The sequence below is a fragment of the Miscanthus floridulus genome, chromosome 18, assembly GCF_019320115.1.
Source record: "Miscanthus floridulus cultivar M001 chromosome 18, ASM1932011v1, whole genome shotgun sequence".
NCBI lineage: Eukaryota > Viridiplantae > Streptophyta > Magnoliopsida > Poales > Poaceae > Miscanthus > Miscanthus floridulus.
Genome location: NC_089597.1, coordinates 108,790,526 through 108,813,066, shown reverse-complemented (window position 1 = coordinate 108,813,066; position 22,541 = coordinate 108,790,526). Strand labels below are relative to the sequence as shown.

Here is a 22,541-nt window from a genome sequence, read left to right as displayed (position 1 = left end):
AACCACCGTCGAAAACCGCCAGGGGGTAAAATAGACGGTTTTAAAAAGTTCAGGGGGTAAAATAGACGGTTTCATAGTTTGGGGTGTGAAGTAGACCATGGTTAATAGGTGGGGGGTTAAGTAGACTTTTTCCTATATAATAATGAGCTGAGGCTGTAAGGGGCTGTTCAAACTTCCAACGTAGTTGTGGCTTTAATTTTATTGGGGGAATTTCTTGTGTGTGATTAAAAAATATCGTAGTGGCTGGAAAAGTTTAGCGGTCTTCAGCGTCACTACTTCAACTTTTTGTGTCATCAATGTCACTACCGTCAGTTTGGGCTCTAACGACGTCAAACTGCAGGTGTGAAAAGTCGAAAATACCCTTAAGTCTAAATATGTCATTAATTTTTTTAAGCATCTTAACGACTTCAAATGAAAAAAACTCAAAACTAGAAAGTTGTAGATCTCGTCGAGATCTATAATTTTCATATAAAAATTATCTTCATTTAATTCCGTAAAAAAATATGATTCGATATGATTAATATATCTTAGAAAAATCATATCTTTTTTTACGAGATTAAATGAAAATATTTTTTATATAAAAATTATAAATCTCGACGAGATCTACACCCTTCTAGTTTTGAGTTTTTTTTTCATTTGAAGCCGTTAAGATGCTCAAAAAATTAATGATATATTTAGACTTAAGGGTATTTTAGACTTTTCATACCTGCAGTTTGACGGTGTTAGAGCTCAAACTGACGACAGTGGCATGAATGACACAAAAAAAGTTAGAATAGTGGTGTTAAAGATCGTTGAACTTTTTCAGAGGCACACAAAATATTATGATTTTTTTTTAATGACACAGGAATTCCCCCAACTTTATTCCCCACCCCAGCAGCAGGTACGCGCAGAAGGCTGACGTAGTCTGAAAATAACGTGCGCCAGGCATTCGATCAATGGTTGGCCACAACCAGTGCCGGCCCTAAGGGTTGGACAGAGGTGCGACGGCCGAGGGCCCTCGCGGGATGGGGCCCAAGCCCAAGTATATAATACTCCATACCCTTTAGCTATAGTCTATTAGGATTTAAGATTAATGAGAAGATGCAGCGGCCCATCAGCAAAAAGGAGTCGTCGGCCTCTTTCTTTCCGGGAGGCAAGGAGCCGAGCCGCCAACACCCACACATAGCGATCGCGAGTCGCGACTTCCGGACTTCTGGCGAGACGGGAGACTGCGAGAGACGCAACGCCGATCACCAGTTCACCACGCGATCACCAGCGCAGATCACCGAGACACCGATACTCGAGTTCTAGTCTTCCAGAAGCCAGACGACGGCGGCGACCAGGCAGCTAAAGCAGGGCTCGACGAAGACGACGACATCTGATCTTGGTTATTGTCTTCTGCCCTTTTTGTGATTTATAAATCTTGGTTCTGAATAAGTTCATATCCAAATTGTCTGGGCCCTGGTTTTTTTTCCTTAGTTCAATTTTTGTCTAGTACTTTGTACTCATATAGTTATGTTTTTCTTGTAATTTAGGTCAGATGTTAGAATTTTAAAATATTATCTAAGAAACATTTATCGAGAGGAGCCGTCGCGACAAATTCGCTAGAGGGAAATCCTAGGACCGCCACCGGCCACAACGCGCGCTCCGATGAGAGCTTCTGCTGTGTGTCAGACCAGGCACTCGGCTGCCACCCTGCGAAAAGCCAATACTGCCGCTGATTTGGACGCTAAACGAGTACGTGGACCTTGAGGCTACCATCCACGCTGGTGCGCCCCAACGAATGTTGAGGACTAGTGGTCCTCCTTGCCTTCCTGGCGTCAGGAATGGCAACTTTTTTTACGACGTCTGCCGTGGAATGTTTAACTGCGACCGACATCACCTGTGTGCCTTTGCCGACCTTTCAATGCAAATTCAATTTACAGCGGTATTTCAAATAGCATGCTATTCGCAAAAAATAAACATGGCACCTTGAGCGTCATCCTAAATGGATAATCCAGAACGATTAGTTTATAGGATTAGAAAATCTCAACAATTAGCAAGACCAAAATAATACGATTATTTCAGGAAGAGATCAGAACATTAGTGAACCGGTGAAGTCTACCTGATTCATGTCTCTCTTTTCAAAACTTGCTGTCAACAGCAACTACAGTTCTCGTATACATTTCGCTTTGGCTATTATATTTTACACATTTATTACAGGGCGATGCCGCAGCATCATGCGATCATCAATTACAAAGTCCTAAGACAACAAAACATGATGGTACAACGTACACGTATATACAGCGAACTTTGTGTTCCTCTGTCGTCTATGATCAACGAGGTCAGCACGATCAAGACTACTATCAGTCAGTATTCAGAAGTTGGTTCTGGCATGTCATAATTTACTTTTGCACTCCAGGGCGGAGTATACCATGAGTTCTCACGGCAACCAATGACTGACCTGAACATCCAAGTAGATTCTGCATCAACCTAAAAATTCAGCAGGAACTACTTTAGGCTTGTTCATTTCAAACTCCTTGAAACCACTTGGCTTGGTCTGTAGCGCAGATCATTGATTGACTCTTGTTTCTTGCTTATGCTAAAAGCCCTCCAAGAATTAGTTCGGTATCAACTCCTATATATGGCTCAAGCATAGAATGATTTCACGATCTGGCTACTCCAAACGTCCAAGGACACTGAACTTCTCACCATGTTTCATGTGCAGAACTTCCCCTGTTAAGCTTAGTTGAAGAAGTATGTCGAAGTCAGAACTTCCCTCACGTCAAAGTTACCTTGCGGTGGGCAGGGTGGAAAGTCTAGTGTTGGGAATGCCGTTTGGAACTCCTCCAGCAGCTGAATCGCCAAATATATGCAAAATGCATATAAATAAAACATTAAACATAGGCAATTATTGCTGTAAAGTTGTAGAATGAATGAGATAGCTTTAAGAATATGTAAGAACTAGTTCCAGTGGCATACATTTTCAAGAATAGGCATGCTGTAAAGCTCCACAAATTGTTGTCTCAATATCTGATTCATTTGATCAACATCACACGCATGCACCCAAAATGAGTCATGAACTCCTGCATCAGAAGTATGTTGACAAAACACAACATTAGTAACAAAATTGAACATAAATCGAAGATGCAAAATGCAAATGTTTATACTCCACACAGGAAGACAGATGTAGATACAAGCTCTTAAGGAAGAGATGGTTGCGGACAATTGGGCGAACGTCATATGCACAGAGACGAAAAAGCAATGGCTCTCAAGTCAGAATTCAGAATAGATTCTGCATGAGACCTTTTCAATTGGTCATTTGGCAATGCAACACTGCCCAGGATTCATTGCACATTAAAGCTACATAAAACGAACAACAAATAGTGAAATTTGCAGCTTCAGAGCCATCAGGTTTTGACGGTAAGTTGTTTCAAGACTTCATGCTATGGGGAAATTTAACAAGCATTAAAAAACAACTCCATCTGAAATTTAGGGCCTAAAACAGTTTCACCAGTTTTTGGCTAAGAACTATGCTCCTGCTCTCGTCTGCCCCATGCTAAAAGCAGCAGCAGAGCTAGCAGAAGTGGGACATCAAGAACACAACTACACACGATAATCTTTTGATTGATATCAAGCCAGATGATTAATTGAACCATATAATGGACTTCAGATGCAGCGTACTGCTCATTATATGTGCCTTGCAACAAGAGCTAGTCGATCCCACTAAGAAACGAACCTGCAAAATGAAGGCCAGCCTCCTTGCAAGCAATCGCTGTCATCATCATATGTGAACTATCCAGTGAGTGCACAAAATTCGGTGGAAAAGCTGCCTTTTGCCTTTGGATTGCAATCTGAAAATTATGTCAATCAATTAGCTATAAGAATGGGAAAAAACAAGAAAAAGTTTTTGAAATAGCTCAACTCACTGCATCACCCTCCCGTCGTAAAGCCAGGCATTGCAAAGAAGTTCGTATCTGTATGATAGGTGAAGCAAAGTGTTAAAAAAATGAAAATGTATTAACTAAAAAGATAGTCGTGGTTAGAGTCGAAAGATTAAATCCAGTGTCCCTGAACCTTGCCAAACTATAATAATATCAAATCATGTACTCCCTCCCTCCCCAAAAGAATGTCATTCTCGCTTTACAAGGAGTCAATCCATCTCAACTTTGACCAATTATATACAAAGAAGCATTAATATATTTTTTTCTCGAACACGCAGGAGAGCTGCGTATCACACACCTCCAACACACTTAGGTTCCTAAAACATGCGCAACACATAAACACATAGACCGACCACAACCTCTAACACCGACAAATTAACCTTCAGGAGGCACTAGGGCAAGGAGGTGAGTAATACCTCGCGCCCCGGTCAAATCCCAAAAGTGGAATTCCTCTACAGATAGCATCAACGCACGAGCAACACTAGGAGAAAAAGAAGTATTACTATTTATAATGCGTAATAAGTATCATTATATATAAAATGAAATACATTTTTATAGTAGACTTGTTTGGAGGTACAAATGTTGATACTACTTTTTATAAACAGTCAAACTTAAGAAAATTTGACTTAGTCCAAATCTAGAATGACATTCTTTTTGGAGCGGAGGGAGTAATAATTAATCAGGTTGTTCATAAGATATTAAAAGGAAATGGAACTCATCACTAACTCTCAAACACAGCTAGGGCGTCCTTATGCTGGGTACAACTTTTTGAAAGAACTATTCCATGAAAGTGAAAACAATATGTAAGACATAATAATACTTAATTTGCACATAAATAAAAGAATAGTCATCCTGTCGCATATTGGTGCCAGTGCCACCAGCTGTAGGAGGCAGAAACAGAACACAAACTGCATTTTCACAACCACAGCAAGCCCGTGCAAGAGGACTAAGACACAGATAGTTTCTATTATATAAAATAAAAAAATGAAGCATTATACCAAAACTACATCTAATCGTATATGTGTTCTATTTTTCTAGATTGTTTTTTCAACATAAGTAAAATATTTGTTGATTCATTCAGATTCTGAAGTCCAGGGAGGCAAGGATGCATAGCATGATGCGTCATGGTGTTGCAAAAATCCAGGTAATACCGCAAATTTAAAGAACAAAAAGATTGCTAAGTAACTGACCATATAATTCTTATATTTCTTGTAGGGCTGAACAACTGGGAGACCAACAGGACTTGTCCACTTGACTGGTTGATTTTTTGAAGCAATCATCTGTAAGGAATTGAACACAATTATCAAATAACTACCAAAAATTGCTGTGCTACAAGTGTCAGAAACTGGATGTCTATGTCAAGAACTTTTATATAAGAAAAACAAATGGAATCACTTCGTATATGAGAAAAGCTGGGAGTGTGAGTGTACCTTCGCACAATCACCAAACCAGGCCATTATACCACGGGCAGATTGGAACATTTGTCCCAGTGCATCCAAAGTTACCTTCATAAAAAATTCAGAAGTCACATCATGCCTTTGTCTCTCTAAAGGTGTCAACCTGAAATCACATATACACGAGAGTACACTAAATACTACTAGTAAATCACTTACCCGAGTAGCGTAACAGGATACATCATACAGCAATTTATCATCCGCAATCAGCCCTTTCTCTTGCAGTCTCTTTGTAATCTGCTGACGAGCACCAATGTATGTAACACCATAGACTGATGTCATGACTGTCTGCTTGACAAGCTTCCTATCCACCTGTAAGCTACCAATGCCCATGTCCTCAACTGTTTTGGTGCAAGAATATGTCTTATAAGAATTTAGGAACACAGAAGAAGGATGGGAGAGAAGGCTAACCTGATCAACTAAAACTCTTGCTAATGAAGCAGTTGGGTTAGTATCAGGATCCTTCATCGAGTCTTCACGTACAACATTCAGTACCCTTCAGTCGATTTCACCAAGAATTATTATTAATTCATAATTCATACCTGCTGGAGTGAACCTAACACTAGGATTGTATATGTATAAAATTGATTATCTATAACTACAGAGTTGATCATCCACTAAAGAAGGTACACAGTTGACAAGTTGACTTTTTGGACAAATTCTGAACACAAGCTATGCTGTTCCACCAATCAATGCATGAACATCAAGCTACTTAACTTTTTAAAGAGAGTAAATTCAGGTATCCTTCCTTCTACAAAGTTAGCCAGAACGTATGTAAAAAAAGAAATTATTTTGATATCTGCTCTTTAGAAAGGTAACTTTGTGTGAATTACTGAAATGTAAAATTGTTTACTTTCATATGTGAATCATATTTGTGAGCAGTTAATTAAAAAAAAGGTAAGTTACAGTAAGTTAAATACATTCAGTACAGCAAGAGAAGTGATAGGAGCAACAAGGGAACCAGCAAGAAGAAACCCACCTAGCAGCTATTTCTGAGTAGATATCTGCAGGTTTCTTTGCGGGAACAAGGTCGACGGCAACCGCGCCCATCTATAGCAGAGCATATATTAGTGTACGAAACAACTTATCCATAGTGTATATCTGGGTAATTGCAGATTCTAGAATTTCATATGACATCACAAGATAATCAGAGCTTTGTAAGATGAGGTTTCAAAGGTACAATCCAGAAAGTGTTTTCTGTTGCAGTTGCACATAGCAAGAACCAAGATATGATCATACTGGGGAAATGGATTGACACACTACAAGGCTGACTCTAGCATATTGAATATCATCATCATTATATCAACCATGCACATGAGGATTTTAAGACAGTCAATATGCTCATCAACTAACAGGATGACAAGAAGTCAGCAAACTTAGTGCTCTCACTTGAACAATGCTTGCAGAAATCAGAATACTTACTGCTTTCAAGAATTCTTAAAAGATAACAGAAGATTCAATGCAATGCAACTATTTATGACTAAGAAAAATAAAGCCAAACTAATAGTGAAACTAAAAGTTAAGTCCTTTTTACTCTGATGATTTTCAGGATGCTGTTGGGGTAATCAGACTGTATCACAATAGATAAGCACAAGTGCTAATTCTACTCAAACCACATCATGAGGTGCATAATAATAAAAGGATCAAAGGCTGAACAGAATTCTAAAGTTGAACACACTTACATAGTCCCTTCCAAGAGCGGCATAGTGTTGTAAACCATTGCATGAACCATCCTGACAACAAAAACAATGATAACCAACAAATTAGCAGTGTCACGAAAATGTAGGCTATGCAGAATGCTCAGAGCATCAACAAATGTGCTTTCTAGGCATATGACATTAACTCTAAAATGGACTAGGGTATCCTTCAACGTATCCACATCAGAAGTGATTAATTAATACCAAAATCCTAGATTGCGTGCCTCATTTTCAAAGTCAAGAAAAACAATATTGTGAAAGGCTAATCCAAGGACATACAAAACAAATCAATACCTGATGAATAGGCAGGTGAGAGACAGTACGGTAAGGTGATGGACTTTTTAAGGCATCAGAAAGGTCCATACATGCAGCTAAACACTGAAAAGGATCCTCAGCATTCGTCCACCAGCAGTTCCCATCAACAGGATTTGCTGCTGAATCAAATATATCGAGCAGTTGGTTCTCCACAAAAGCTAGCTTGCCCTCATGAGAAAGCTTTTCAACGCCTCCACCATATTTGTTAGCCAAGTGTATCTTCAACCAGCACAACCCGGACTTTCCTAGTGGCCGCCCTTCAGCAAACTCTAGAACGCCCCGACAAAGATCTGAACCTAGGTGACTCAAATGAGGATGCATTGGGTATGCACGACCACGAAAATCTAAATTGTGAGGGTAATAAAATCCATCCTCCTCTCTCATTTTACGAGCAACCTGTTTACAGAAAAGGAATAAGTGGAGTTTCAGAAATGCGATAGCATATAAACTGCACCACAGTATCTCAGCAAGAATGAACAGTAATTATTCATACTGCATACCGAGAGTTTGAGCTCAATGTCACATCTCTCAGCATGCAGTTCACGGTTAGTTTTCTTTGCCTTCTTTAAACTCCACTTCCATTTCTGCATTTCATCTGGGTCCTCTGATTCTGGTCGTTCAGGCAGAGGAATCTATAAATAAAAGAGAGATAGACAGCATGTTTGAAAAGGTAAACGAGGAGAATGAACAGAATGGGAAAGAAAACATAGTACAAATGATTTCAAGATCCAAAAATATTAATCATATGCAGGAACTCACATTTGCCTTGTCCACCAGCCCTGCAATGCCTCCACCTCGACTCCAGATAGTCTCAACAACATCATGAACTCTTCTATTCACCCTCCATTTAGTACTCCCAAGGATATCTAATGCCTGGCAACATGCTAAAACTTAAGCAAGCATGAAAAAATAATGGTCAAAGGGATATAAAAAAAAGGGCAGCCCCAGTGCACGTAGCTCCTGCTTGCTGCAGGGTCAAGGGAAGGGTCCGACCACTTGGGTCTTTTGTACGCAGCCTTTCCCTGCATTTCTGCAAGAGGCTGTTTCCAGGACTTGAACCCATGACCTCATGGTCACAAGGCAGCAGCTTTACCACTGCGCCAAGGCTCCCCTTCAATGGTCAAAGGGATATAATCATGCTAAATATCATGTGAAGCATGGAGTGCATCTATAGCCCTGAGGGTTTTATCTTTTGAACAAAATGAAAAAGGATTTGGTAAAGATAACTATGGTTATTGTGGTTTAGAAGACCTCATATTGTCAGTCTTATATGAAGTATAGAGCAACAAAGAAACCATGTGTAGTATTTTTTATGCCAAGGACAACAACAATAAGAAATATAAGTGCACATTGTGACATAGATGGGAGATCAGTAAACCTCAAATACTTTTCGCAGCTGTTTTCTAGGAACACTATTAATGGCATACTTTTGGTCCTTCACACCATGTGTCCTCATAATGTATGAGGGCAGAAAAAGGTGACCACCTTTATCATAACTGCAGCAAATTATGGTTGGCGTATTCAAATCACCCGCAACAAGAAGCAGTAAGTTCTATAAATCAATACAGTCATAAACAGTCTCAATATATAAGGAACATGCTGGAAAGGTACAAAAATTGAACACCAACATACCCTTTCCATTTCTTCGGAGGTACCAGCATAGGAAGGTAGGGTATATCAACATGTCTAGCCTGCAAGTTCGAATTAAAATAATCCTAAATTCCCTTTACTGCAAACAAAAAAAGGTGTCGAGCAGAAAAAAGAAATTTGCAATTTGTCATCCCCATTTTTGATGTGTGAGACAATGCCCATGGAAAGGAAGGTGAGTAGAATTGTTTTCCATTTAATCTTTTGGTTGTCATGATCAATAAATCTATTTTATATCAGAAAAAACTGATGTGGTTGGCAGTGCAAAATAAACTTACAGTGCTTTCAAACCCCTGATGCACAAGATGGTCACACTCTATCACCCAATGTTTCTTCTTTAGCCTCCTGCAGGTTGAAGAGAAATATCACAAAAAGACTCTTTATACATCTGCACATACATTCCTATACAAGCATAGGATGGTGATGAAACAAGGCACGCTAGTGCTGTAGTGCGACCACACAACATGGAACAGTGCAACACAATTGTAAAGAGAAAAACACAGCCCTACCCATTTTCTATTATTGGCTGCCGTAGCACATGCTTAAATGCAGGTCGAATATCTGGAGAACTATCTGGTGTTTGATCAGCTGGTGGCTGCACGAATGCTGAATCCAGTAATAATTCAATCAGGCGACTACCCAACTGTATACACGAAATTAGTGTTAGAAATTTAGAATGTGTGTGAAAAGGCTTGTGTTTCTGCTTGCACTGCACAGAAAACGAACCTTCACTTGGGCTTCTGTGCCCCATTCCTCCAATTCCAACTCCTGTTGAACTAACTTCTGCGCTTCACTCATCTTCCGCCTCTTAACTAAACTCTTAACACGTTTACGGCATTTAGCTTGCTCCTTCTCCAATGCTGGGTCATTTTCACATTGGTCTTTCTTCTTCCTACTTTTCTGAAAGAATGACTGGACTTTGAACTGTAAAGAAATGAAGGGGAAACACCAGCTTTCAGTGGACTGCCAAATCAATTTCCAATGGGGAACACACTAATAGGAATTATAATGAGCGGAAAAGTAAGGAACCAAAAATAGCATTAAGTTACTTCCAAATTTGATATAATCAAACTTCAGAACTTTACAAAAAGTACGGAAGCTGCACTCTAGTGTACAAGGCAAGTAACTGATTCTACAAGGAGACAAATTTTAAATCTCACTTTAATAGTTCCAAACTTTTTTAACTCTCCAATGCTTTGTGATGTACAGACACATATATTGTCAAGTACATTCAGTGATCAAATTACAGGCTACAGGGCATGTATGCACGTTTTTTATGGATTAGTCGGTAAAAAATCTCAGATCATAACGGCACAATTCTCAGATCATATCATTGCACGGTTTAAATCTAAACTGCAGATCTTGCCTAATGCCCTCATCTGTTCCTACAACTTCAATTAGCTCTCTGAGCCTGATTAACCCTCTTGTTTGACTTTGGCACTTAGCAGAACTGTTAGCTAAACAGATGGAATCATGTCCACTACCACCAAACATTGCAACCCGTCTAGTGTTAGGTTCTTTAAGACTACGGATCATCATTCATCAATCAAACATATTGTTTGCAGACAATGAGACAATTGTAAGTCCCACATTGCTGTCCACAAGCAGTTCAGGAGTCCTGATCGGTATCAAAATGGTCTAGTATTGCTCCAAACCTCCTAAAATAGCAGCAAACAAGCAACTCACCTCGCGCTCAACAGCCTCACCGATGCAGTGCGCGGCCTGTACAACGCGGACACTGCCAGTGCCGTCCTTGCTGGACATGAGCAGGCCCATCATCTTGTGCATGACGATGACGGCCACCTTGTCGGCGGGGAGCAGAAGCAGGTACTTGGCGTAGACGTGCTTGACCCGCTTCCGTCGCTGCACGTCCTGGTCCCTGGCGATGGCGTCCCGCAGCGGCTCGAACCAACCCACAAAGAGTGACTTGACGTAGGGCAGCGCGGGGGCGAGCCTGCGGTCGAGCATCTCGCGCTCGATCTCGCGGTACTCCTCGGCGGCGCGCGCCCAGGCCTCCGTCTCCGCCTTGACCTGCCGCTGCCGCAGCCGCCGGTGCTGCGCCCTCCGCGCCCGCTCCCGCTGCCTCTCCACCTCGGCGTGCCTCTCCAGCTCCAGCTCCAGCTCCAGCCCCGCGTCCCGCTCCTCCTCCTCGTCGTCCTGCGGCGGCTGCGGGGGGATCTGGTGGTGGTAGGTGTCAGCGGGGGAGTTGAGGAACGCGAATAGGTCGAGCCAGTGGAAGTCGTCCGTGGGCGGGGGCGGGAGCGCCGGGAGGTCGGTGAGCGTTCCCACCGAGGGAAGTATGCGGACGGCGGGAGGAGGCGGAGCGACGGCCGCCATGGGTGGTGGCGGCGATAGGCGGCGGAGCAGCGCCCGCGGCGGCGGCACGCACGCGGAGAAGGGGTAGAGGAGGAGCGGCATGCGCGCCTAGTGTCCCGCTTCGGGTTCCGGCACCAATGGCGTTGGTCGTCAGATTGGATTGAAGGTGGAGGAGGGGAAGAGGAGTGGGTAGGAAGGGGGAGCGGCGAGAGCGAGAAACCTCGGCAGAACCTTGGAGAGCCCGAGCACACGAGCGAGGCGGAGCCGCGGAGGCGAAAGGCGATAAGGGGGAAGGGATCCCGGGAAATATCGGAGGTAGGAGACCGTTTCTCCAGGCCGCCGCCGTTGGATCGCCTTCGCGTGCTCATATCGGACGGCCAGGCTTCGTGTCAACGAGCTGGCGCCGACCACAAGGCTCAGTCGACAAGCTGTTTGGCAGGGCTCCGGTAGCTCGGGCTTCGGCCCACTGTCGGCCACCCAGCGGTCGACACCTGTCACTTCACCGGAGTCGATTTTCTCTTCCTTCTTTATAGACGAAAAAAATAACTAATTGCACAGATTGTGACTAATTTACGAGACGAATTTTTTAAGCCTAATTAGTCCATGATTTGACAATGTGGTGCTACAGTAAATATGTGCTAATGACGGATTAATTAGGCTTAATAAATTCGTCTCGTAAATTAGTCTGCATCTGTATAATTAGTTTTATAATTAACTCATATTTAATTCTCCTAAATAGCATCCGAACATAAAATGTGACATGAACTAAAATTTAGTCCACGAACTAGGATAAGAAACTCATATTCCTTCCATTCCAAATTACCTTGTCTAAGTTTTAGTCCCTTTTAGAGAAGGTACAAACTAGAGCTGTTTTGTTGGAGCTCTATCAAAAAGACACTAAATATTGGTGCTAGTTTCTATTAATTTGATCAAATTTAAAATAGTTTTTTTTAGAAAACTTAAAATAGCTGACTTATAGAACAATTAGAAAAGTTGATTTAATTTGGAAGGAAAAAAGATATATTAATTATCCTAGCATTCCGGGAGCGATAGCCATAAGATCGGTTCAGTGCGTGACTTCGCTCCCACGCAAGCAACTGCCTCACCCTCGACTTGGTAAGCCCTCCTGCTTTCACGCCATCATCAACGCCGTTTGCACCCCAAACCCCAGATCAACGAAAGCAAAACCCCCGAAACCCAAGCCTAAACCCTAGACGAAGACCAATGGCGGCGGCTTGCCGGCGAGCAGTGTCCTACACCCTCCTCGGCCCACCAGCGGAGAGCCTCCGTGCCGCGGCGAAGGCGGCAGCGCCCGCGACCGGTGACACGTTCCTGGATCTGCTCGACGCCAACTTCAACAAAGCGACTAAGGCGCCGCCGGCAAAGACGCTCACGGAGAACGCGTCGCCAACGTTCGCGTCCTCGGGGGACGCCTGCCTCGACTTCTTCTTCCACGTCGTTCCCGGGACCCCTTTGTCGACCGTCACCTCGCTCCTCGCCGACGCGTGGGCCGCCGAGCCGAACACGGCGCTACGCCTCGCGTGCAACCTCCGCGGCGTGCGCGGGACCGGCAAGTCCGACCGCGAGGGGTTTTACGCCGCCGCGCTCTGGATGCACGGGTGCCACCCCACCACGCTCGCCCTCAACGCGGGCCCCGTCGCGGAGTTCGGCTACCTCAAGGACCTTCCCGAGATCCTCCACCGTATCATCCACGGTGGCAAATCGACGAGGACCCCGGGCAAGTAGGCTCGCCTCGCCGCTTCAGGAGGCTTCGTCGCTCGCCGCAGTCGCGGATTCCGGGCTGGCCGGGGCGGCCGCAGTTCGACTCGCACGTGGTGGAAGGAGTCACCACGCCCCTGGACCACGAGGGCGGCGCGCATCGCTGCCGCCGACGAGCGTGATCGGGAAGGTCGCCGCTGAGGCTGCCGTAGAGCGGAGGAAGAGGCGCGCGGAGGCCGCAGCGAGAGCCGTCGACAGGTACGCCCGTGACCCAACCTACCGGCTCCTGCACGACTGCACGGCGGATCTGTTCGCCGACCTCCTCGCTAAGGACATGAAGAAACTCGCCGAAGGGAAGATCAACGAGCTCTCGCTGGCCGCGGAATGGTGCCCGGCGATTGACACCTGCTATGACCGCTCCACGCTCCTCTGCGAGGCCATCGGGCGACGCCTCTTCCCTAAGGGCTCGTCGCCTGAGCTCCCCGAGGACTTGAAGGACGAGCACTACGCCTACCGCGTGCGCGAACTTCTCCGCAAGAAGGCGCTCGTGCCCCTGCATCGCGCCCTCAAGGTCCCCGAGATCTTCATCTCGGAGAAGGCGTGGGGGAACGTGGTTTACCCGCGCGTGGCGTCTGTGGCCATGAAGAATTACAAGGAGTTCTTCCGGAAGCACGACGCCGACCGCTTCAGCCTCTACCTCGCCGACGTTAAGACCGGAAAAGTGAAGATCGCGGCTGGCGCCATGCTCCCCCACGAGATCCTGGCGTCCGCTAGGTACGACGCCGAGGTCGCCGACCTGCAGTGGGATCGCATGGTGTCTGATATGCGGGCACTCGGCAAGCTCAACAACTGCATAGCCATCAGCGACGTGTCGGGCAGCATGCACGGCCTCCCCATGGACGTCAGCATCGCGCTCGGCCTCCTCATTTCCGAGCTAAGCGACGAGCCTTGGCACCACCGGCTCATCACCTTCAGCAGGTGGCCTCAGCTTCACCAGGTCACCGGCTGAGTCCCTCTTCGAGAAGACAGAGTTTATCCGTCGAATGGACTGGATGGTGAACACCGACTTCCAGGCCGTGTTCGACAAACTCCTCAGCGTTGCTGTCGCTGGCAAGCTGTCTCCGGAGCAGATGGTGAAGAAGGTGTTCGTGTTCAGCGACATGGAGTTCGATCAAGCGTCGTTGAGGCCGTGGGAGACAGACTACGAAGCGATCACGAGGAAGTTCACGGAGGCCGGGTACGGCGCAGCAATCCCGCAGATAGTGTTCTGGAACCTGCGCAACTCAAGGTCCGTGCCTGTGACCTCAGAGCAGAAGGGGGTGTCGCTGGTGAGTGGCTACTCTAAGAACATGGTTAAGCTGTTCCTTGATGGTGAGGAGGTCGTGCCAGACAAGATCCTGACACCGAGGGAAGTGATGGATAAGGCCATCTCTTGGCCGGAGTACGAGAAGCTCGTCGTCTTCGATTGATGGGCTGAAGGGTTGCAAGTTTTGGTTCTTTCTGTCGTTCTATATGAAATTGTTTCTACCTCACTGAAAGAACTGGATCGCTATCTCTAGTTCGTGTCTCTTGGTTTTAGTCAGTCCTAGTCCAATTTTCTCTAGTTTGTGTCTCTTGGTTTTAGTCAGTCCTACGTACAATAAAATTGGAGAAACTATGGACTGTTTGGAAATGGAGTTTTTATTGATTTCGTGCTGAAACTTGTGTTCTCTATATTGATTCAGAAATTTCAAGTACTTAAATTTGACCTCTGCAATTCTGTAAGAAGAGTATTGTGCTTCTTATCTTCCTGCTATGACTTTGTTGCTCCGGATTTTGAATTTGTTACCCAATTCTGTTTCTGAAACATTATATATTGACCATTATTTTTCACCATCACTTATATCTAGAAATTTAGTACTGAAACACAAATCTAATATTATAATATATTTGTTGGAATAAGAATTTCACAAATACCAATAAAAAACGTAAACTTTTGACGTTTTAAGATCAATTGGTGTTTGTTGTACAAGTAGAGGGACTCTGTATGATAGCATATGACACTATTTTGTAGGATCACCTTTCATAAATATGGAGTAAATCACATACTTTTTCTTTTCTTTTTAGAGGAGTGGAGCAAATTACGTTGGTCTTCTTTTTTATTTTTTTAGTATAATGGAGCAAATTATGTAGGTGGTAGTGTTTTTTTCCTTTTTTTCTTGCTAGGAGTGGAACAAATTACATTGATATTCTTTGTTTTTACAGTAATTAGAAAATATGTACATGTGTTGCTCCGATACGGTGGCACCGGTTTAGTCTAGAAACTAGAAAAACGACTATCATGCTTAACAGTGTTCCTGTCAGGTGGACCGCCTCATGAAAAAATGGTAGAAAAACGACTTGCTAAATCCATAATTATATCAATTGAACAAAATAAGTATGAAGCTTAACTTTTAACTCTCTCTAATTGTGGCTCAATAAAAATAAAAAATCATACCCACCACGTAATTTTCCTTGGTTCTCCCCAGCTAAGTCCGCGGGCTGTTGTCCCGTCAGCGTGCCCAACGACCCATTGGAACAGTGTGGAGGAGAGACGAAGGAGCATGTCGTCGGCTGCAGATGCTTGTGGTGTGGACGTGCTGAGGATGATCAAATGACAAGGTAGAGTGAAGAGAAAACCATGCCACTTTTACATTTGACGGTCAAGAGTTAGACAGATTTTTAATAGCAAATTTGTCCTCAGATAGGGTGAGGCCTAGAGTTTTTTTTTTTCTTTTTGCTGTCCTAAGTCAAAACTATTTAAAGTGTGACTAATAAATTTATACAAATAGAAAAGAGCATCAATATTAATATGACATAAAAAACTAGACATATATTTTTGCAATATACATATTTGGTGTCATGGATGTTGCTACATTTTATTATGAAGTTTGTCAAACTTAATTTAGTTTGACTAAAGGTGATCCTAGAAATTGATTTATGTTGAGTGAGAGGGAGTAATTTGCAACTTTAAACAACTTCATATAGGCATTAGAGTCGTACCAAATCAGTTGATGATGAATTGAAATAAGGAAAAATATTGCAAGCTAGAGTCGGTACCAAGTCAGTTGATGAATTGAAGGAAAAATAGCATACATGGAAGCCGGAACAATAGAGTCGGTTCAAAGCACCGACTTGGCCCTCAATCCACCGCCTCACCCTGACCTTTAAATAAATCCATCCCCTTCCCTTCCGACCTACCAGATCATCACGAAAATCACGAGCACCGTCATCGACCAAAAGAAAATCTCCCGACACCCAGAACCCAAACCCTAGCTACCAGCCTACCACCCAATGGCGACGCCGGCATGCCGGAATGCCGTGTCCTACACCCTCCTCGGACCACCAGCGGAGAGCCTCCGCGCGCGCCGCGGCGGCGCAGAAGGCGGCCGCGGTCATGCCCACCACCGGCGACGCCTTCTTGGACCTGATGGACGCCGAATTCAACAAGCCGACTCCGAAACCGACGCCCGCGCCGAAGAAGGCGCGCACGGAGAACGCGTCGCCGACGTTCGTCTCCTCGGGGGACCCCTGCCTCGACTTCTTCTTCCACGTCGTCCCCGGCACCCCAGCCGCGTCCGTCGCCTCCCTCCTCGCCGACGCGTGGGCGGCCGAGCCCAACACGGCGCTCCGCCTCGCGTGCAACCTCCGCGGCGTGCGCGGCACCGGCAAGTCCGACCGCGAGGGGTTCTACGCCGCGGCGCTCTGGATGCACGGCTGCCACCCCACGACGCTCGCCCTCAACGCGGGCCCCGTCGCAGAGTTCGGCTACCTCAAGGACCTCCCCGAGATCCTGCACCGCATCATCCACGGCGGTGTCTCCACGAGGACCCCCGGGAAGAAGGCCCGTCTCGCCGCCCTGGGAGGCTTCGTCGTCCGTAACCGCGACGGCAGCCGTCGTCGTTTCGTCCACAACCGCCAAGAGAGGAGGCCACGGCGCAAGGGGAACGCGCCACGCGGCGCCGAGACAAGGGATTCGCGCATCGCTGCCGCCAACGAGCGCGACCGCAAGCTTTCATCCGACGCGGCCGTTGAGCGCAGGAAGAGGCGCGCGGATACCGCGGCCAGAGTCGTCGACCGGTACGCCCGTGACCCCAAGTACCGGCTCCTGCACGACTGCACGGCGGATCTGTTCGCCAAGCTCCTCGCCGAGGACCTGCAGAAGCTCGCCGACGGCAAGCTCAGCGACATCTCCCTTGCCGCGAAGTGGTGCCCGTCGCTAGATAGCTGCTACGACCGCTCCACGCTCCTCTGCGAGGCCATCGCGCGCCGCCTCTTCCCCAAGGGTTCGGCGCCTGACCTCCCCGACGACTTGGAGGACGCGTACTACGCCTACCGAGTGCGCGAACGCCTCCACAAGGCGCTCGTGCCCCTTCGCCGTGCACTCAAGCTCCCCGAGATCTTCATCTCGGCGAAGGCGTGGGGGGACGTGGTCTACAAGCGCGTGGCGTCGGTGGCCATGAAGAACTACAAGGACCTCTTCGTCAAACGCGACAAGGAGCGCTTCGAGAGCTACCTCGCCGACGTCAAGTCCGGCAAGGCGAAGATCGCGGCGGGCGCCCTGCTACCCCACGAGATCCTGGCGTCGATCGACAGCGAAGGCGTCACCGACCTGCAGTGGGAGCGCATGGTCACCGACCTGCGGTCGCTTGGCAAGCTCAACAATTGCATCGCCGTGTGCGACGTGTCGGGCAGCATGGACGGCCTCCCCATGGACGTCTGCGTCTCGCTCGGCCTCCTCGTCTCCGAGCTCAGCAGCGAGCCGTGGCACCACCGCGTCATCACCTTCAGCTCGCGGCCTCAGCTGCACCAGATCCCTGACGGGACCCTGATGGAGAAGACCAACTTCATCCGTCGCATGAATTGGAACATGAACACAGACTTCCAGGCCGTGTTCGACAAGCTCCTCCACATTGCGGTCGCCGGCAAGCTTACCCCGGAGCAGATGGTGAAGAGGGTGTTCGTGTTCAGCGACATGGAGTTCGACCAAGCATCGTCGAGGCCGTGGGAGACGGACTACGAGGCGATCACGAGGAAGTTCACGGAGGCCGGGTACGGTGCGGTGGTGCCGGAGGTTGTCTTTTGGAACCTGAGGGACTCCGATTCTGTGCCTGTGACAGCATTGCAGAAGGGGGTGGCGCTGGTGAGCGGCTTCTCCAAGAACATGGTGAAGTTGTTCCTTGATGGCGACGGAATCGTGACGCCCAGGGACATCATGGACAAGGCCATCTCTGGGCCGGAGTACCAGAAGCTCGTCGTCTTCGATTGATCGTCTGTCTCAAGTGTAGCTACTTTTAATATGCTTTCTGCTCTTTTTCTCTCTCTCTGGTTCTAAGTGGTACTTGTATCTCCCTAAAAGAAAAAGAATTCTATCTCGTCTTATGTCGCTCTTGAGTAACAGAATGTGAACTCTTTGGAAATTGAATGAACTCTTATGTGTTCTTTAGGCTGTGTTTAGTTCGCGAAATTTGAGAATTTGGCTACTGCAGCACTTTCGTTTTTATTTGGCAATTAGTGTTCAATCATGGATTAATTAGGCTCAAAACGTTCGTCTCGCGATTTTCAACCAAACTGTGCAATTAGTTTTTTTCGTCTACATTTAATGCTCCGTACACGTATCGCAAGATTCGATGTGATGACTACTGTAACACTTTTTGGGAAACTTTTTGGGAACTAATCACAGCCTTAGTTGATTTCGTGCTGAAGCCGTACTGACTGCCTGTTCTGCTGCAAGCTCAGCAATCATGTGTATCAGTGTATATATACTACTCTGTATACACAATACACTATGTAGCCCGATGCAGATTTTGTCCTTCATTGGGAGAATTTAAAAATATCCAAATGAATTAATAATGCAAAGGGAAAAATAAACATTATGAGCTAGGTTTCTTAGAGCATCTCTAAGAGCATCCTATTTTTTTCTCCCAAAAACATGTAATTTTGTAACTATCCTAATTTTTTTCCTCTCCAAAACATATAGTTTTGGAACTCCTAAAAAGTATTGAAAACGTACAGTACAGGTACTGAGGTAGGTAGTACAGCAACGTGCACGCACGGCACACGGAAGGGAGAGGCGCGGCGAGCCAAGATGGGAGTGGGGACAGGTGCCGCGCCGCAAGTCCGCAACAGCTCGCGCAGGCAAAGAGATGGCCGTCGGCAGATGCAAACGGCGGCGGCCGGTGAGGTGGATGTGACGAGGGCCCTTGTTTCTTGTGTTCGGCTCAATTAGGCCCATGATACAGATTGGGCTAAAACGAAGGAAACCATGGCGGGCATGTTCTTTTAGTGGGCTTGTTGTGGTCACTGATCCTTCTTCTGTGGGCTCCCTTTTTTTTCTTCTTCTTCTTTTTCAGTCTTAAGTGCGAATTTGGATTTCGTACGTGGATTCTTATCATCGTCCTCTGAAGGTTACGGAGACTTCGGATTTCCTTTTTGTTTCTCTTGTCAATCTATCCTCACTAGCTCAAAGATTGTGTGAACCTAGCAGGGAAAAAACAGTTAGCTGTTGGTGCTGCCAAACATAATTTTGAGTACTTGCCGAGGCAGAGGTATAGGTGTAATATGCCGTATGCACAGCATATGCGTTCACATTCGCAAGCACCCCCAACCGACACTTGCGTCCGATGGATTCCTTCCAGCTAACGTGTGTTTGTTCAAGCTACTAAACTTTAGTACCTACTAAACGGTTTAGTCACTTTTAGTAACTTCAGAGTTGCTAGAGAGGACTAAAGCTTTTTTTAGTAGCTTTTAGTCATAGCGTTTGGTTAAAAAGTTACTAAAGTAACTAAAAGTTACTAAATTTAGTAGCTGCTAGGCGAACCAAACAGGCCCTAAAACCTGCAATGCAAAGCTCAAATTGACACCCATGCACCTCTCCTTGCTGCACCGTATGCATGAGCTGTCCAATGCAAATAGACTAGACCTAATGATAACCAACTGGCCGGTACCCAACAACTTGCATGCCATCAGTCGGTCCAGGCACATGCATGATGCGCCGTCTGGACCTCACCTGAAGAGGAATAACGATCCGGAGGGTTGAGGTGGAGTGTGTTCGTTATTATCTCTGCTGCATGTTCGTTACATCATCTTAGATTCTATAGGTGATGCTGGGCACCAAACCATATTCGTCCAGTTTAAAATCCTCTTCATATTCTCGAATTTATGTACTGGTTTTTATATTTATGAAAAGCCATCTAGTTTTCCCTAGATTGGTCATATTTTTTTTTCTTTGCAGTTTCCTCGGACTTTGATCTCCAAATTGCTTGAATAAGTTTTTTTTATGTGTGAAAACATCATAAAAAAAACTCGGCCTGCGGTGGGTAGACAGCCCCGCAACTTTGTGCTTAAAGAAAAAGACCTCTCACGCAGACCGAGAAAACCCTCGAACCCCTGCCCCACCCTCACACAGGGGCCATAGCCCTGTGAGTGGGCCGGTCTTTTTCTTACCTATGCTTTGGGACGCGGGACAGATGAGGAGATTTTTTTCACCACCCCGCAACTTTGTGTTTAAAGAAGAAGACCTCTCACGCAGACCGAGAAAACCCCCGAGCCCCTGCCCCACCCTCACACAGGGGCCATAGCCCTGTAAGTGGGCCGGTCTTTTTCTTACCTATGCTTAGCCCTGTGAGTGGGCCGGTCTTTTTCTTACCTATGCTTTAGGACGCGGGACAGACGAGGAGATTTTTTTCATCACCCCGCAACTTTGTGCTTAAAGAAAAAGACCTCTCACGCAGACCGAGAAAACCCCCAAACCCCTGCCCCACCCTCACACAGGGGCCATAGCCCTATAAGTGGGCCGGTCTTTTTCTTACTTATGCTTTGGGATGTGGGACAGACGAGGGGATTTTTTTCAACTCGCAGATAAACTGCGCTACCTCCGGAATCGGACCCCGAGGGCATCGAACTTGGGCCGGCAGGGTGCAAGTGCACCGTCCGACCAACCGGACAGGCGCTCGCTTGCATGTGAAAACATCATAAAAATGAACTTTTGTGGAGATGGCAGTTCAGTAGACAACACACACATATATACATCTGTGTGTGATTTGGTTGCTTGCATTAGTCTTAGCATTATTCAATCTTATGTAGCACAAAACTACGTCTGGTTGCATTGCTTGTGTTTCATGTAGTTAACTCCATGTAGAGGCATGTGATGTTAGAATACTTATTGTGTGTGTTCATCATTACTTTGTGCAAATCTGCATTACATAATATGATCAAATTTGGTATACTAGTGAATGGTATATTAGACATACTTTGAGCACCGTGCAAAGCTACATAAAAGCCAATGTGCGCAATAAAATATGGGAAAACTGCACTATATAAATCTAGATACAGTCTAGGCTCTATTCGGCTGCCATTATAAGCCGGCTTATCAGTCATGGTACAATATTTTTCTCTTCCAATAAATCAGCCGTACAAATCAGTATAAGCGGCTTATAGACCAGCCGAACAGAGCCTATGGAGAATATTTGGGTATATATAGAGAGCGAGGTGAGACTTGTACCCACACGGACACAAGTGTGTGACCTTGAGTCCCCGACTCCCCGACATGTTGGCCACCCCTTTGCTCTGCCACCCACCACGGCCCAGCTCTAAAGTCCATCAAATGTGCCTCTTCCTTGCCATCTTCTTTATCTTAGCCGAGCTACCCCGCCAGCACTGCCTCCTGTCAACTTCTAGTGGCGCCTCACCGCCTCCCCGCTGCTTACGACCGCCGCCATGCTATCCGGTAGAGGATGCTAGGCTATCACTGTCGTGCCTCCACCCTTGCCTCACCCCTCCTTCCTCCACTACTCGGATGGCGGTGTCACTGCCGCCTCGCCCCACGCCGCCCCCACGCCCGCCACCAGTGCTGGGCCGACCTTCTCCCCCCGGCAACCCCTCGCTCTAAGCTCCTGAACCCCCAAACCCTAACCCTAACCGTGCTGGAATTGGGGAAGAAAAAAATGTGGCATCCTTGGATTGGGCAAAAAAATCTAAGTGAGAGGTGAGGAAGCCTTGAGTCGCTCGAGTGAAGTTTAGCTTTACTCAAAAAATCGGATGTGGGAGAGAAGATTTTCAACCGTGTGCAGATCGGAGTTGACAAACTCAATAATAATTATTATATTTGCCAAAAATACAAGTTACTATGCTGAGTTGGAAAGTAATTAACTTGTGGCAATTTTCATAGTAGGAAACCTAACTAATGTTGCTATATGCTTGTTTCTTATATAGAAGTTTGTTAGATTAGAAACACTACTCCGTAAGAACCATCATGAAGGCTGCTAGCACTTCTATCGCTGTCAACCTAACAAAACACCATGCATCTTAGCGCGTCAGCACCAGCTGCGTACTCGGAGAAGCTAGCATATCAATTGGTTAGAACCAGCCTCAAGCCCTAAACTTATCAACAACATGGGTCCATCTTTCCCTAGAAATTAAAGTCTGTTATGAAATATATAGTAGGTGCACACTTGGATACATCTTCTGTTACC

General features: G+C 46.1%; 1 protein-coding gene and 2 pseudogenes across 1 annotated transcript; 2 read left to right on the top strand and 1 right to left on the bottom strand.

The window, feature by feature from the left end:
* Nucleotides 1-2,031: 2,031 nt before the first annotated feature.
* Nucleotides 2,032-11,602, bottom strand: LOC136520239 (DNA-directed RNA polymerase 3, chloroplastic-like). Its single transcript, XM_066513693.1, has 19 exons — nucleotides 10,702-11,602; nucleotides 9,742-9,939; nucleotides 9,525-9,658; nucleotides 9,294-9,360; nucleotides 9,001-9,059; nucleotides 8,747-8,864; nucleotides 8,128-8,241; nucleotides 7,869-8,000; nucleotides 7,348-7,764; nucleotides 7,039-7,089; nucleotides 6,336-6,406; nucleotides 5,768-5,852; nucleotides 5,516-5,668; nucleotides 5,333-5,407; nucleotides 5,093-5,182; nucleotides 3,888-3,935; nucleotides 3,698-3,812; nucleotides 2,941-3,044; nucleotides 2,032-2,814 (listed from the first exon to the last, which is right to left on the bottom strand). The coding sequence occupies exons 1-19, from the start codon at nucleotides 11,431-11,433 to the stop codon at nucleotides 2,704-2,706; spliced, it is 2,874 nt and encodes a 957-aa protein (XP_066369790.1). The 5' UTR covers nucleotides 11,434-11,602; the 3' UTR covers nucleotides 2,032-2,703.
* Nucleotides 11,603-12,555: 953 nt separating this feature from the next.
* On the top strand, nucleotides 12,556-14,638 carry LOC136520242 (uncharacterized; annotated as a pseudogene).
* Nucleotides 14,639-16,285: 1,647 nt separating this feature from the next.
* On the top strand, nucleotides 16,286-18,421 carry LOC136520241 (uncharacterized; annotated as a pseudogene).
* Nucleotides 18,422-22,541: the final 4,120 nt, after the last annotated feature.

What these genes read in the sequence shown, in the direction of transcription:
- LOC136520239 (XM_066513693.1), bottom strand. Translation starts at nt 11,433, where the DNA reads ATGCCGCTCCTCCTCTACCCCTTCTCCGCGTGCGTGCCGCCGCCGCGG. An exon ending in ATCAGGGGTTTGAAAGCACT is followed by an intron (nt 9,060 to 9,293) that starts GTAAGTTTATTT and finishes TCGAACTTGCAG; the next exon opens with GCTAGACATGTTGATATACC. An exon ending in TACGACGGGAGGGTGATGCA is followed by an intron (nt 3,813 to 3,887) that starts GTGAGTTGAGCT and finishes CATAATTTTCAG; the next exon opens with ATTGCAATCCAAAGGCAAAA.